Source organism: Denticeps clupeoides, unplaced genomic scaffold (assembly GCF_900700375.1).
Source record: "Denticeps clupeoides unplaced genomic scaffold, fDenClu1.1, whole genome shotgun sequence".
Classification (NCBI taxonomy): Eukaryota; Metazoa; Chordata; class Actinopteri; order Clupeiformes; family Denticipitidae; genus Denticeps; species Denticeps clupeoides.
This window is the reverse complement of record NW_021630004.1, coordinates 484,108-501,468: the sequence shown is the minus strand read 5'-3', so window position 1 is coordinate 501,468 and position 17,361 is coordinate 484,108. Positions and strand designations below refer to the sequence as shown.

The window sequence follows — 17,361 nt, the reverse complement described above, 5'->3', positions numbered from 1 at the left end:
CCACCTTGTTCATAGGCAATTGTGCAAGGATTTCTGATGGCACTGACAGCTTCATTGACACAAATATTTGCTTTTAGGACATAAACTGACAATTTTGAGCACTTTACTTGCTCTTGCAAGTAACAAACTGTGCTGAGGTTTGCATATATTATTCTAAGAAATGCATATACTGCTGTGCAAATATAAATTATGTAGTAAAGCTATTGAGAAGAACTGTAAAATGCAAATATGAAAGTAAGAACATATGAAAGTAGGAAACAGCATCCACAAGGAGCAGCATAGGTATGATCCCTAAGGACATACTTACTTTACTTTACTTGGCAGATGCTTTTATCCAATGCGATTTACAAGGAGAAAACACCTGCAATTCTCATTTGGTTTCCATAGACTGGACGTTACAAAATTAGGAGCCCTGATAAGGCCTAACTATGTATGCCTTTCCTTCAGAAGGGAAAGTGAAGTGATTGTCATTGTGAAACACTGCAGCACAGCACACGGTGAAACAACAAAATGTGTCCTCTGTATTTAACCATCACCCTTAGTGAGCAGTGGGCAGCCATGACAGGCTCCCGGGGTGGCACCTTGGCGGCTTGGGATTCAAACCGGCAACCTTCTGATTATGGTGCCGCTTGCTTAACCTCTAGGCCACCACTGCACCTTGAGGCACCTTGTCAAATCCAAGTGAGCTTTATTATTATTTCAACTACGTACATAGTGAAATGTTTCTCTGGATCCAGGTGTTACATATAACATTAAGACCAAGTGCTTTGAGAGCTGCTCCTGGGTTCAGGTAGAGTAGCATGGTCTATTAATGGTTGAGTTAAGGTAGGTGGACCAGTTACATTCAGGTTGGAATGAGCTGTGCCCCTCCCTCCCTGTGTTCTTTTGAGCAGAATTCAGATAATAATGACAGATTCACGCCCATTCATTCACTCAAACGTTTGGAAATACTTTCACATTTTTAAAACAACAGTTTTCATTTTAGAACACATCTAAACAGTAAAACATCATCAGTGAAATCGATTATCAGAGGTATTTCTGCAAAATAAGCCTCTCCAAAGCAAGATGGTATTTCACTGTACAATGCTGTGGTGGCTGAGCAAGTGAATTATTGACTGTGTCACAAAATCAGAATTTCATTTTCACTTTTTAAGAATAACACAAATGAACTTTTAAATTTGGTGTCTATTCATGACACTGCATATACTTATTTTCAACTGTTCAAAAGCAAGATGAAAGTCAATTTTTGCAATGATAAACAGTGATATCAGGTATATTTTAACTAATAATCATCATTTGGTGAAAGTCTGTATCGTACATGTCTAATTTTATTTCTAAGATGAAGGACTTTTGTCACATGATTCCATCCATGTGACCGGGAGCAACACGGAGATGAGGTAACTGGACTGGATTGGCATTCATCAAACTCGACTCGGCTCCTTCTCCACCTCAACCAAGTAAGATTAATTCGGGGAGACCGGGTGATTTATTATGAAGGGCTTGTCCCACGAGTCCATGGCGAGATGGTCAGCCAGGAGATGCCAGAGACATATGTAGTCCTTAGCCAACTGGCTCTGCGCATCGATTGCCACCTGCTGGCAACTCCGGTCATGCACCGGACTCCCCGCCACCTGGACCCGCTGCCACTCATCCAGACAATCATGGGGAACCCATGCAGCTCATGCAGGGGGCCCTCACAGGAGAGAGAGCACCTTTGTATGGTCTATGAAGTTCCCCATGTTGAAGACATCCATTTCCTTATCACCCCTATGGTCAACTCACCACTCCTCCTCTGGTTCCCCTGGCTGGCCGTCCACAAACTGCACTTGTCTTGGTCATTGGGCATGGTGTTGGAGTGGGGAGCGCAGTGTCATCACCACTGTCTTCTGCCACTGCCCTCTCCATCCTCCAAGAACCACCACGTCCTGTCCTAGACACCGTTCCTGCCTGTTACCACGACCTAGCCGCCATGTTCAACCAGTCCAAAGCTGACCAGCTGCTCATCAGCCAGGCAACATGGCCATTGACCTGCTACCACGCCACCTAGAGGACATCTCTACTCCCTCTCTAAAGCAGAGGAGCCCTTTGTGGCAGAGGCGCTCCAGAACGGTACCATCCGACCATCCACCTTACCTTCTGCAGCGGGGTTCTTCTATGTCTCGAAAAAGGATGGTGGGCTGAGGCCCTGCTTTGACTATCACAGCCTCAATAAAATCACTTGCCACTCAGGTCCTCCCCTCAGGAACAGGTGCCACGTACTATATGAAGCTGGATCTGCGCTCTGCTTACAATCTGATCCACATCCGAGAGGGCCACGAGTAGAAAACAGCATTCATCACACCCACCAGCCACTTTGAATCACTCATCAACCCCTTTGGACTGTGTAATGCCCCGCTGTCTTTCAGCACCCCAGGGTGTGGCCATGGAGCCCAAGAAGCTGGAAGCAGTGGCATCGTGGCCCCTACACACGACACTAAAACAACTGCAACGGTTTCTTGGGTTTGCAGATACCTACCATCGCTTCATCCGTGGCTACAGTACAGTCGAAGCCCCACTCACTGCTCTCACCAAAATATCAACACGCCCTTTTCACATAACACCAGATGCCATCCAGGCCTTCAAGTCCCTGTGCTGTCGTTTCACCACCGCCCCTGTCCTCCAACACCCGAACCATTCACTTCCGCTTGTTGTGGAAGTGGATGCGTCAGAGGAGGATGCTGGCGCTGTCCTCTCACAACGCGGCCTAGACCAGAAACTGCACCAGTGTTGCTTCTTCTCCAACGTTGTCTCCAACGCAGCAGCGTTACGGGGTCGGGGGCTGTGAACTGCTAGCAGTCAAGTGGGCACTCGAGGAGTGGCGACACGGGCTGCAAAGCTGTGACACCCCTTTCAGGTCTGGACTGACCATCAAAATCTCATCATGATAAAGTCTCCAGTACTGCTCGCCTGGTCCCTCCATCTCTGAAGGTAAAAGGAAGACACTCATCTAGACTCTTCTCCGTCTTGGCCCCTCGGTGGTGGAATGAACTTCCCCTCGAGGTCAGAACAGCTCAGTCACTGAGCACCAAGACCTTCCTCTTTAAAGAATATTTAGATTAAATTGTAATTTTCTTGTTGTTGAACTTTGAGTACAGAATCTACAACAGAGTGAATAAAATAGATGTATTCATAGTTGGTGTTGGAAAATATATATAAGTTATCATGCAATTACCTTTTATTTCCTTTTTGACATTTATATCTCACATGTATTAAACTGTATTATTCTTTTTAATATGCGCACTATATTTAATCATTAGTCTCTTGGATAAGAAACTGGTGGGCTAAAGGTTGTTTGCAGAACAGAATGACCGCGACTTGATAAGAGGAGGCCTGCAGCCACAGCGAAGCAAGAAAACAAGAAGACCTTGCGATGGAGCGTCTACCAAGAGACAACCCTACATGCAAAATATAAGCTTATATGGTGTGATCCTGTGATGAATGTACCGCCCTTTATTAAATAAAAAGAGAGGAAGCGGAAGAGACGGCAGAGCTTTTGGAGGCATGGTCGTCTCTGATCGCTCTCCTTGCAAGTAAAAAGAGAGCTCAACTGCTTCGTGTCATATCTCTCTATTTTATAAGTGTTGGATAAGACGGATAACTCTAACAGTTGGGGTCCTAGTGAACTGGAATTGATCTCTTCATCGATGGTAAGTTGCTCTGGATAAGGGCATCTGCCAAATGCCGTAAATGTAAATGTAAGTCTGCTAAATAAATGAATCCTTTAGGCCATCCTTTTTGAGCAGTTCCACAGTCCTCGTTCCCAGAATCGCTAGGCCACCACTGCCCCAACACTCCTCCTGTTGGTACCTGCGTCCTCTTCCAATTCCTCGTCATCCCTGAACCCACCTCGCCTTCATCACCGGTCTCCCTGAAGCCAACAGAATGGCCACCATCCTGACCATAGTGAATCGCTTCTCCAAGGCAGCCCACTTGGTCGCCCTACCGGCCATCTTCGCCCACCAGGTGCCCGCAGGTGGGGTGCTGTTGGCCATATTAAACCAATGGAAACTTACCTGGCTCCTTGCGTCCAATCGCATCGGGGTTTCTCGTTTCATCCAACATGCGCTCACGTTCTGGTCCCGTGACAATTTTATTGTCATTCAACAGTCATTTTTAGCACAGCAAGGTTGTGGTCCTGTCCAACACCACAGAGTGCAAAATGCCATCCTCAATAAATGAGAACAAGATAAACAGAACATAAAAAGGTACTAAAATAATAAAAAATATATATACTGCAAAATAAATACTAAATTCAAATAATTAATAATAATTCAAACCTGAGTGAGACTGTGCAATACAAATTGAATAAAAGATGTAGCATTCTGGTACAAATGTAGTATGATGGCATGAAGCAGAAGCGGAGTTTTTAGGTGTTTGAGTTAATGAGTGATGTTGCCTGGTTGTAAAAACTGTCCCTTATTCTAGTAGTTCTTGACCTCAGCGCCCTGAATCTCCTGAAACAGCCCATGTCTCTAGCGATGCAGCATGCCTTCTCCAGTCCCCAAGGGAAGGAAGCGAATGACCAGTGATGCTCCCTGTAGAGCTGATGACCTCCTGTAGAGATTTCCACACAGAGATGCAATATGTCCGCAGCGGTAGATGATTTTACAGACATCATGGAGTGTTGTACATCATACTGTACAACACATAAGCAGTGTATTTATTCATTGATGACGATTATGATTATACATTAGCTTGATTAGGTTGATGAACCATAATTGCTTTGCAAAAAAAACCTACTTTTAATGCTCCAGGCTTTTTAAGATCAGATTCTTTCATCCCGAGAGTCTAAATTTATTATAACATATGGTCAGATGGTCAGATGAGTAAAAAAACAGATCAACTTTCTTTGACCCAATTCTTGCCTACCTTCTGCCATTCAAACCGTAGCCCTATTTCTGGACATGGCAACCTGCCTGCATTCCAGTGTCATAAAGATACCAAAAGAGAACAACACTTGATGCAGCTGCTGAAATGACACCTTTTGAATAATGCACAGCATTTGTAATTGAGATTAAGACATCAGTGACAAATTAATTTGAAACAGATTAATCAGGGCAAATATTTTTTAATGAATTCTTGAACTGAAAAGTAAACTGAATTCACTCGAATCTCCCGCTGGCCGGAAAGCCATCCGCAGTTAAAGCCGCGTGTAAATGTATATTCTTCCTTTTCTTGTTTGAAGGCTGAGCCACTGTGCTCGGTCTAGGGGAGGTGCCAGCGGCGGTTAAATAGAAGGTGAGCAGGGAGGCGGCTGCAGACGGAGTCGCCACGGTAAGAGGTTCATGGCTGATTATGAAAGCGCAGAATAGAGCTTGTATTCAGATCTCTGGGAATGTGTAAATTCACTCATACATTATCCAGTTGGGTGCAATATAAATGCCAATTAGGCATGTGCAATTTCATTTTAATGTCGAATGGGAGTTAAAAGTTGTGACTTTTTTTCAGATGAAAACTTTATTGGCTGCATATTGTGCTGTCTCCCTGTTGTCTGCCTGCCACAATGCAGACTCGCCGGCAGCAGGTAAGGCAGAACCAGTTACCTACTGCACTAAGGCCTACTGAATAAATGTACAGTACGTTCACATTTTGTGTTGATTTTTTTTTATTCTGTTTGGGTCCTGTTCTCCCATTTGCCCTTTAGTTGTGTTACATAGATTCTAAGGATGTACTTGATGCCATAACGGCGTCACAAGGCTGTGCAATTTAAAAGACTCCTCCTAATGAAGCTGTGTTTGAAGCAAGTCTGTGATGTGTTCTCTACTTGGACGTCTATTTGCATCTTATTAAACCGACTGGTAAGAAAATTACCAAAAATGGTTTGGCACAGGATTAATTAGGGTAGTTGGTCTAGTCTGAGCCTAATCTGAATGTTCGCATGGACCGCATGTGACTGTCTCTACAGGATAAAAGCCAGATGTTTAGATGTGAAATTCCTTTAACACATGTAGAGATGAAGAGTCCACAGATTTCTTCCCTTTGCTATAGTTTGGAACCTTATGTAACTTCTATCAAAATCTTTTTATGCAGTGCTGATGCAGTACAATATGCTGCAACCAAAATTGTTTGGGGATATTTGTATTTTTTAATTATTTATCATATTAATCAATCTCCCCAAAAAGTTAAGATGGTGCATATGGTAGCGGGCATATCAACAAAGTTGATGATGTTTTAAAGGTATTTTATGATAAATTTGAATCCAATCACAATTTGAAAACCTTCCATACACCCATTTCACATTCTTTAAGCAGTGGCACAACTTCATTCAGTGGCTTTCTTGTTAGCAGAAGTACATCCTCAATCTACTCTCCATTTCCTATACTTCCTCAGAACAATAATGAATATAATAATAATTATTTCTTGTGCTCATGCTGACTCCATGGCTTTAGCCATGTGCCCAACTGTGTACAGGCATATTTTGGTATTGCCAAAGTCTGTATCTGCCATCATGCTTTAGTGTGGGCTAAAAAGCATGCAGCTGCTAAATGAGGATTTTAAATAAAGCACTTGGGAGAATTGGGTCCTTAATGCTTTAAACTTACATAAATATATCCACATGAATACTAAATAATAAATACTCAATTCATTTGCATAAACGTATTCAGCCATTTCTTATGCTTCATTAAATAAAATGTGGGTGCTTACTTTGTGTTATCGGCATCAATGCGAATAAAATCTCAACATGATTATTATTGACATTATCCCCCCTGGAGACACGATGGTAGTAAGTGGGATTTGAACCTGGGTCTTCTGGTTCATAGGCGAGTGTGTTACCCACTAGGCTACTACCATCTACATCCACATTTGAGAATGAATACAGAATACCTTAAGGAATGCTGAATATGTTTAAGCTTGTATAATGTTTGTAGATTTTTATTCTTGAAACTAATGAGGTAAATGCAGATATCGTACAATTGGTTTTAAAAAATGTTAATTGTCTTTTGTCTTGAATCTTTCAGCGTGGTGCTACCATGAACCAACTTGCAGTGAGTTTCATCTCATTTCTCCTTAACACTACACCATATTAAAGTAAATACTGTGTATAAATTGTGTCACATGCCCATCTAGGGGTAGAGAACTTGAACAAAGGGAAGGAAATATGAGGCTGGCACACACACACACACACACACACACACAACCAAAGTGCAATAATTGTGAATTTATTTACAGTGCAGGCAAGTGAAGCAAAGCAGCAAACCAAACCAAAGACCAGCACTAGATAACTACTAACAGGAGGAACACAACACACACACACACACACACACAAGGGAGAGAGAGAGATCCCACAAGGAATAGGCAACAACACTACAGAACAAGCACAGATTAGAACTCCAAACCTCTCCCAATCGCTCCATAAACTCTCCACAACACAATCTCCTCTCCTCCATGAGCACTAGGCTGCCTGTCCCCTCTAGTACCCATAGACACACACAGCAGAGAACATTTACATTTACAGCATTTACCAGACGCCCTTATCCAGAGCGACTTACAGTCAGTAGTTACAGGGACAGTCCCCCCCTGGAGACACTCAGGGTTAAGTGTCCTGCTCAGGGACACAATGGTAGTAAGTGGGATTTGAACCCGGGTCTTCTGGTTCATAGGCTACTACCACCCAAACACAAACCATAGAGGACTAGGGTCGAAAGAATAGTATTATAAACCATGCTGGCAAATGCTCCAGCTCCAGAATATAAAGGAGTTATTTGGGTTAATTGCTTGTCTGGATTACTGTGGCTTTGTAGATAACAGGATACAACATTGCTAGAAGGTAGATGCAATAATGAAACAAAGCATGGGTCTGTTGGCAGAGGTGGTCCTTTTTACACATGACTGAGGCAGAGTCTATAACAGGTCACCATCTCTGCCACCTTCTCAGTCTGGAAAAGCACCTCCATCTTCTTGCTCGGACCGTGTGTGTGCAGAGTTTGCATGTTCGTCCGCCTTTTGCAAAGTATTAAAAGTTATGTTGAAGTCGTGCCCCCCTTCATTCATGACACAAGCATGGGAAAAACACAAGAAGTCATGAGCAGAATATCTGGTGATTTTTCTTATACAAGATGCTGCATGCTCTAGACGATATCCTTTTTTTTGTTTCGTTTTGTTATCTTGAGATCACAACCTCATTTTCTCATGATCTCCAAGTTAGATACTTGGATAGATTAAGCTATTCTGTAAAATCTTTATTGATGCTTGCAGGAGTTAAAAGACATGAATAGGTGTAAGGCAATATCTTTTAAAATAGCCTGTACCATTGCCAGAGCAGTTTATACGCACCGGCTGCGTTCAACAACGTCAGCGATGTTGGTCTTGCATGAAATGGTGAGAAAATTGTGGTGAGTTGTGATCTCGAGATAAGAAAAAAAAATACAATTATTAAATTGCATGTCGTCTACAGATGTCTGTAAACAGGTTCCTACACATTTGATGATTTTGCAAATCGAAATAGAAATTTTAATACCTTATTTCTTTTTTTACAGGTGACTCAGCCTGGCCCAAAATTGTACCCAGTTTCTGCAATGGCACACGTCAGTCTCCCATTGATATTGTGACCGCTAATGTTGAGGCAGATGCCAATCTCACTGCCTTTACATTCAAAGGGTTTGATGGCAACAGTGCCCTAACCAAGATAAGAAACACTGGCAACACTAGTAAGGGAACATCTATTTTTAGGATGTGTATCCTAGTTGAATATCTTGTGGTTTCACCATATTCTAAAAATATGTTCTGCTCTTCCTCTTAGTAAGGGTAGACTTTGCTCCAGGGCATATGAATGTGAGTGGTGGAGCCCTGCCCACTAACTACACCAGTCTACAGTTCCACCTGCACTGGGGCAATGGAAGTTACAGTCTTGGATCAGAGCACTCTGTGAATGGCAAACGGTACCCAATGGAGGTACTATACTTTAAACGAGAAAATGCCTGTCGGTGAAGGAGTAGAGAGGTCTTTGTGCGCTGATTATTTCATGAATACATATTATTAATCACAGAACAGGAAGAAAATGGGAGTGGATAAGTGAAAGAAATGGTCCTGAGAATAATAAGAATAATGAGGTAGTTTGTTCTTTTCCCCATCTCCCAGCTGCACATTGTAACTGCCAAGAGCATATACCACGGGAATACCACTCGCATTTTGGCTGACAGTGAGGGACTGGCAGCCCTGGGCTTCTTTATCGAGGTGAGAGGCTGAACTTTTGATCTCATTCTTCAAGTCCATGAGAATGTGTTATTGTCTGAATGCACTGCTTAACCTTCTAATTCAAAGGCAACCACTGAGAAGAATCAACCGGAAAGCTGGAAGGCCCTTACCTCTTACCTCACTACTATCACACAAAAAGGTGAAGTGACATTCTGATGTTGAGTTTCCCCAAAGCATTAGAGGGTTGAGATCATCCTAACTGATCGCCCTGACACGATGACCTCTCAATGGCTCTTTTTCATAATTTATTCATGATTACGGCTGCATTGCTTCCAGGAAATTGGATTGCGTCTGCTTTAGTAGATCAGTTTACAATGACACAGATTATCCCAAAACAGAACTTCTAGAAATTGTTCAGGAACAATTGCGGCCGCAGTGCAATGCTGGAGAGGACTGTTTCTCAGCACACAGCCTGGATTTCACGTTTTTATAGAAACCAGGGAACGTCTTTAAGCATTGCCTGCACAGCACCCATTATTGCTTTTGTTATAAACCAAGGTCTCGGTTTGGTTTCACCGGCATTATTTTCCCTGGTTTACAAACATGCCGATCGGGTTTCTGCTTCATGCAGGTGGCTATGCCAACATTACTCACAATTTCTCCATGGCTGATCTACTGCCCGGGGTGGACATGACCAAATACTACCGATACCACGGCTCGCTGACAACTCCAACCTGCAATGAAGCGGTCATCTGGACTGTGTTCAAAGACCCGGTCAAAGTTAGCCAGAATTTGGTATGCTACTCACCAATAAGTTATCCAGTAAATTATCTAGTCAAGTTCTTAACAGAACTCCATCTGTGAAGTTATAAAACCAAATTAATGTTCTGTATTGGTTTTAGATTGATCTCTTCAGCATGACAGTCCGTATCAATGACTCCACTTCCATGCACATGACCAATGTCTATCGGAGTTTGCAGCCCATCAACACCAGGGTGGTAAAGACACAGACTGAAGATCAATCAGCATCTGAAGTCCTCAAACCTCTCTTTAGTCTAACATTGGGAACTGCATTCTTTCAAATGCTTCTGTACACAACTTAACATGTTTCATCCACCTAAATAGATAGATAGATAGATAGATAGATAGATAGATAGATAGATAGATAGATAGATAGATAGATAGATAGATAGATAGCTATTTAATAAACATATTTTCAGGTATACATTTTCATAGGGTACATTTTGTACATGGTATTTAATTTCATGATTCAGCCTTTTTTAGTTTGAATATACTGATCTTAATTGTTCATTGGTCAGTCTATCACTCCCCTGATCTAGGAGGTATTGCACCTTTATATATTGTTTGAATTTTGTTTCATTTTTGGCTATTAGACCAGTGCCTTCTGGTGGGATTGTGTGGGATTGTGTAATAAACAATATTTTCAAGATGTATCTCTGTCTACTAGAGGTGTGAACCTTCACTGTCTCACGATTCGATTCGATCTCGGTTATAAATGGCTCGATATCAATGTATCGCGATCCATCCCATAAATATTCTACATTGTCACATGATGCTTTCAAATCCAAGAGTTAACAGCTAGTTTTATTTGCTACAATGAGCAGAAACACAGTCCACGGTTACCAAGCGGTTACCAACATTTACCTGGTGTGGCAGAACGGAAGTGCTGCAAGCTTCTTAATAAGTACAGAGCATTATGGAGAGATTCTCTTTCTACCCGGCAGGCCTCCTCTGCATGCTTCACCAGTCTCTATTACAAAGACCCAAACTGTTACAACCTGAACCCACAAACGGCAGAAAAACGGCTGGTTCAAATGTCCTGGACTGAACACAGACTCTTTCAGACCGGACAAATCTGCACAAAAATACACATGGTTTTCTAAACTCCCGGTAAGACGATACTGCCGTGTTGTAGATCCCTGGACACTCAGAGACTGTTAAATTCACTGCTGCTTTGTGTGTGTTCTTTGTGAAAGAACACTCGCCCGCTTTGGTTCAATAGCTCATGCAAAAATACGTCATCAAAGCTGAATAAATTTCAACTTAGCGAGAAACTCCTATCCGGAGTGGTGCTGTACTCAGATCAGCTGGCACTACAACTGGCACTACATTTTAATAAGAATGTTTATGCTGGCACCAGTAAATCATTATGATATAATTCATTATGCTCTGCACTGCATTGATGCAGAATCGTCCACGTCTGCATCGCGATGCATCGATTATGCGATTAATTTCAACACCCCTACTGTCTACTGCTGTGAGATATATACAAACATGTTTTCCTGACAGGTATATAAATATTACTTATCGTTAATGTATGGTTAATGGTTAATGGAAATGTCTGGGAATGGTAAGTACTGTAAAATAATGAATGTTGACCATATAATGTTTCAACATAATACGTATTTTAGACTTCCAAAACAAACAAAAGAACAGTCACACACATAAAAACGGCATCACAGGAGTAAAGATCAGACCTCCACTAGGGGCTGCAAGGAAACTTTGATTAGGAGGTGCACAGGTGTGGTGCATTGAAGTGGGAGTGGCTTCAAATGAGCACTCAGTCCCTGAGTGCAGGTGACTGGGTGCAGGTGTGTGTGTGTGTGTGTGTGTGTGTGTAAGTGTTGCAAAAGCAGGTTGCTGCTGGGCATCTCAGAGGGAAGAAAGGATGCCATTGATCGACTTGTAATCACAACATGGCACATTGACATCAACACGCAGAAAATATAAAATTCAATTACAGGACAATGACTAGACACAATGAGGGTACATTTATACACAAGACAACCTGTGCACACAATAAGGAAATCAGGAAAACGTACAATGAACCTCAATCTCCGGCCCATAAAGTGGAATGTGAGCACTCCGAAGAGTCCAGCTACAGCAGTACCCTCCTCCTAAAGGCGCAACTTTGACGTGCTTAAAAATCTTGGGGTAGCCTCTAATAAATGAGGAATGACAATGCAGTTGGGGCTGAAAACACAATCATGTTGAAGGACATCACGCTGGCCAAGTCCTCCTGGGGAAAAAGCAACGACTTAAAAAAAGCTGGACTCTGGGATTCCAAACGAGAAAGTTCCAGAGAGACATCCGGGACTGCAACCTCATCTGCTTCACCAAGACATGGCTGAACCCAGCGGTGCCGGACCACGCCATCCAGCCGGCCGAGTTCTTCTCAGGACACGGGACTCTGGGAAGACATGGGGAGGCGGCTTGTGCTTGATGGTAAACAACAGCTGGTGTAACTGCGTTGTCCCTCTCACTCACTCCTGCACACCGAAACCTGAAACTACTGTCCATCAAATTTTGTCCTTTTTATCTTCCTTGGGAGTTCACATCGGTCATCATCAGTGCCACTTACATCCCACCGAAAGCAGACATGGACACTGCCTTATGCGAACTGCAGGAGGCGCTCACACATCACCAGACACAGCACGCTGTGCTTATTGCGGCAGGGGATTTTAATAATGCCAGCCTCAAACACGCAGCGGCAAACTTTCACCAGCACGTCACCTGTCAAACAAGGGGCGAAAGGACATTGGACCACTGTTACACGACAATAATGGACGGATACAGGGCACAATATTGTCCACCGTTTGGAAAATCTGACCACACCGCCATCTTCCTCATGCCTAAATACAAACAAAGGCTTAAACAGGAAGTTCCGGTTCAGAGGGAGGTGGCACGCTGGACCAATCGGTGGCCGCTCTAAAGGACGGGCTTGCTTCCGGGGACATGGGTCCGTACAAGGGTGCGTCATACAACGTCAGGAAAGCGGTGAAGGAGGCAAAGCAGTGCTACGGGAAGAAACTAGAGTCAACTTGAACAGAGTGACTCTAGGAGCCTGTGGCAGGGACTAAGAACACTGCCAGCAGCGAGAACACATTCATCATCACCGAGCATGACGTGAGGAGAGCCTTCAGGAGAGTGAAAACCAGGAAAGCAGCAGGACCAGACGGCATCTCGGGGAGAAGAGCCTGCGCAGACCAGCTAGCACCTGTGTTTACAGAGATAGTCAACCTCTCTGTGGTGGCCTAGCGGCTAAGGAATCAGCCCCGTAATCAGAAGGTTGCCGGTTCGAATCCCGATCCGCAAAGGCCGTGTGTTGTGCTGCTGTGTATCACATGTGACAATCACTTCACTTCATCTTCATCTCAGTTGGTGATCCCCACATGCTTCAAGGAGTCCATCATTGTTCCGGTCCCAATGAAAACCCATCCTGCCTCCCTCAATGACTCAGTAGTGATGAAGATCTTTGAACGGCTGGTCAGAGACTTCATTTCTTCACTACCAGATACACTCGACCCACTACAGTTTGCGTAACGTCCCAACCGATCCACAGACGACGCCATCTCATATCTCCTCCATACTGCACTCACCCACCTGGACACTCGGAAGGGAAGGATGATGTTAAAATGCTTTTCATTGCACAAAGCTGGAGCACCTGGGAGTCAGCTCATCTCTCTGTCAGTGCTCCATATTCCTAACCGGGAGACCACAGGCATTAAGGATGGGCGAACATGTCTCAGCCACCATCTTTCTCAGCAGCCCCCCCAGGGCTGTGTTTTGAGCCCCCTGCTGTACTCCTTGTACACATACTACTGTAAAGCCACTACTAGCTCCACCACCATCATCAAGTTTGCTGACGACACTGTCGTGGTGGGCCTGATCTCTGACAACGACGAGATGGCCTACCTGGAGGAGGTTGGAAATCTGCCGAACTGGTGCCAGAGGAACAATCTCCACCTGAACGTCAGCAAGACAAAGGAGTTAATAGTGGACTTCAGTACAAAGCAGGTGAGGACCTACCAGACCCCTGTCATCAACAGGAGCCCAGTGGAGAGAGTGGACAGCTTCCGTTACCTCGGTGTTAACATCACGCAGGACCTGTCATGGTCCTGTCACATCAACACCGTGGTGAAAAAGGCCCGGCAGCGTCTCTACCACCTCAGACGCCTGAGAGACTTCAGACTGCCCTCCAAGGTGCTCAGGAACTTCTACTCCTGCACCATAGAGAGCATCCTGACGGGAAATATCTCAACCTGGTTCGGGAACAGCACCATGAAGGACAGGCGAGCACTACAGAGGGTGGTTCGATCAGCCGAACAAATCATCCGTACCAAGCTCCCTGACCTTCAATCTATCTACAGCAAATGGTGCTGTACCAGGGCCAGGAAGATAGTGAAGGACCTCACCCACCCCAACAATGGACTCTTCTCTCTGCTGCGTTCAGGGAAGCGCTTCTTCCCGCAGGCTGTCCGAGCTCTCAAAAACAACAGTACATAGAACTCCAGCACTTTCACCTTCAATCACTGCTGGACTCGTTCCCCCCAGAATCCTTGCACAAACTTTTTACCTTTTACCTTCACCCCACCTGTTACACATATTTTAATGTCTTATGTTAAAGACATAAAAATTTAATATTTGTTTGAAATACTTGCATATTGGTTCATTGTTTACTTGCAATATTTGCAATACTGTGGTCTATAGAAGTCGCTAAAGCATTTCACTGCATATCATACCGTGTATAACTGTGTATGTGACAAGTAAAATTAGAGTTTATCCCATTGGCCCAGCATGTACCTGGCAGCAAAAGTTCCGCAGGACACTCAGGAAAATCCATGATTTTCGTTGTTCGCAGATCAGGGCTGAGAGAGTCTCTGAAAGACAGTAGACAGGACAAGAGAAGCGAACCTGGAAGATAAGGGAGGGAGAGTGGGTTGTTCTCGTTCTGCAGACGTTATGGCAGAATGGCTGAGCTGCCATTGGCACTGGTGGTGGTGACGGTCGAGGCTGTGGTCAGTGAAGGGCAAACATCGATCGGGATGACACCAGCTTCGACCACACCAGCGGGTGGCAATTGCTCCACAAGATGTAATAGGGCTTTGAAGGTGGTCAGCATTTCCCGACTGCAGATCTGAAGGGCCAAGCCTTTGCTGTAAAGCATACAGAGAGCGGGGGAACCCCACTGAAGACATATCCTGGTGCATGTAATATAAACATGATTCCACTTGCTCCATGCTGTCAACTGAGCAATTTCCAATTCCTCCAGTAATGCGGTGTATGTGGGAGGTGACAGTGGCTGATGACCGGTGACCGGCTGCCCATTCAGCTGCCTGCCCAGTGAGCATGACAGAGGTTATTAATGCAGCAACACAGTCCATCAACCCCGTTCCAGTCGAGTAGAGTTGCCTCAGGATGGTGTTATAGGAAAAATGTCATTTTCCAGTGAGTGGCGTAGAGACCAATTGATAGATGAAATATCAGATTCACAATTGGATAGTCATACAACCAAGCATTGCCCTTTGAGCGTTTGAGCACCATCAATGCATCCAAAGGCCAAATGTCACTTTCCATCTCCTCTAACACCTGTCTGGACATAATGACGCCATGTAAGTGTTATCATGAGCTACCGGCTCGCCAATGGGGTCAATAATCCAGCTCAAATTTGAGTTCAGCGATGCTTGTAAGAGGCAAAAAACCTTATTTCCACTAGGAATGGGAAACTGACTCTTGTTTCACAAGTGTGAGTTACAGGTGTGTGTGTATGTGTCTGAATTGTGGCGTGAGTCTGGCAGTCAGGAAAATATGCAATGTGGAAAGTCCATAACAACTTCTTTTTCCAGCAGGAATCAGCCTCCATAAAGAGAAGGTAAAGAGCTCAAAACTGCACTCCAGTCAAACAACAGTCGGTGTTCAAATAAGTGACCGATTAGTTGAGGTGTGAACCATCACTGGCCTCACGATTCGATTTAATTATGATTATCAATGCATCCCGATGCATTCCATACATTTTCTACATTGTCACATGATTACAATGTTGGCGTTCACGTTGTAACAGTTGCATATACTGGTTGTACGTCACTATGCTGTGGGCGGAGTTAGCCGTCTGGCCCGGTCCTGATGCAGAGAGCGAAACCCAGGCAGAGTCGTGAGATTCTGCGTGTGGTAATGTCCATTATGGAATTATTTTGAATTATTTTGTCTACTACACATCTACAGAGAAAGTGGTAGCTCCCGGTAGCTGCTCGCATCGAGTTCAAGTCCTTGATGGTGCCTACAGGGCTGTAAATGGAAGTGCATTTTACATTTACATTTACAGCATTTATCAGACGCCCTTATCCAGAGCGACTTACAATCAGTAGTTACAGGGACAGTCTCCCTGGAGCAACTTAGGGTTAAGTGTCCTGCTCAGGGACACAACGGTAGTAAGTGGGATTTGAACCCGGGTCTTCTGGTTCATAGGCGAGTGTGTTACCCACTAGGCTACTACCACCCTGCACCCTCTTTTACCAACACACTACTAGCCAGATACACTCCTGCACGCCCTCTCAGATCTGCAAATGAAATGAGACTGAAAATTCCCTCTTCACGGGGTCTCCGATCCCAATCAACTCTGTTCTCCTTTGTTGTCCCTGGCTGGTGGGACAACTTGTCCTGCTCCATTCGACTAGCCAAGACTACTACCAACAAGAAGCAGGTGAAAACCCACTTATTCAAAAGTATTTCAGACGAGTCCAACACTAACACACACACACAAAATAAAAAAAATACATATATATTAGTGGTGGGCCGTTATCGGCGTTAACATGCTGCATTAACGTGAGACTCTCCGTTAATCTATTCACAAAGTTGGGTTGGGAGTTGGGTCTATACTACGCAAGCTATTGTGCCGGAGTTAAATGGTTACACTAGATTTATAAGTATATTTCTTCTTTCTTGTGTCTCTTATTTTCTTACTTTCTAAAGACTTTTATTTTGTTTTTGAGACCCGGTTCAGGTCTCTAGGACACATGGCATGAGCTGTGAGAGGTGCGTGGGGTTTGTGTGCAAAAAGTTAATTCTTTCATTTTAATTTATGTACATATTAGGAATATTGTGCATGTGTGTTATTTTGTGAATATTTTTTTATGTTCTTTTAATACTGTATATTGTAGAGAGAGGTGCAGAAAGACGCGATGTTCTGACGCGACCTTGCTTTTTGTACACAATACACTTTGCACAGAAAATCTCTTGGGTGTCAGCTCATCATTTGTGGTTCTAGAAACGAAATCAAATTACACAACGCAGAAGAAGAAGCGCTACACTATGATGACTTTCACCTTGATATTTTAGCGCAGATGTATACCTAGCCGAATTGCACTGTAGGGGGCGAGAACGAGTCTT

At 43.9% G+C, this 17,361-nt stretch overlaps 1 protein-coding gene across 1 annotated transcript; it reads left to right on the top strand.

The window, feature by feature from the left end:
* Positions 1 to 5,190: 5,190 nt before the first annotated feature.
* LOC114780061 (carbonic anhydrase 4-like) lies at positions 5,191 to 10,628 on the top strand. The gene is made up of 9 exons (XM_028967579.1): positions 5,191 to 5,313; positions 5,488 to 5,563; positions 6,999 to 7,025; positions 8,517 to 8,687; positions 8,780 to 8,931; positions 9,118 to 9,213; positions 9,301 to 9,373; positions 9,806 to 9,969; positions 10,077 to 10,628. Exons 2-9 carry the CDS (start codon positions 5,488 to 5,490, stop codon positions 10,275 to 10,277), a joined length of 960 nt encoding a protein of 319 aa, XP_028823412.1. The 5' UTR covers positions 5,191 to 5,313; the 3' UTR covers positions 10,278 to 10,628.
* The last annotated feature ends 6,733 nt before the right edge of the window (positions 10,629 to 17,361 follow it).

What these genes read in the sequence shown, in the direction of transcription:
- LOC114780061 (XM_028967579.1), top strand. Translation starts at nt 5,488, where the DNA reads ATGAAAACTTTATTGGCTGCATATTGTGCTGTCTCCCTGTTGTCTGCC. An exon ending in AAGAAACACTGGCAACACTA is followed by an intron (nt 8,688 to 8,779) that starts GTAAGGGAACAT and finishes TCTTCCTCTTAG; the next exon opens with TAAGGGTAGACTTTGCTCCA. An exon ending in TCAAAGTTAGCCAGAATTTG is followed by an intron (nt 9,970 to 10,076) that starts GTATGCTACTCA and finishes TATTGGTTTTAG; the next exon opens with ATTGATCTCTTCAGCATGAC.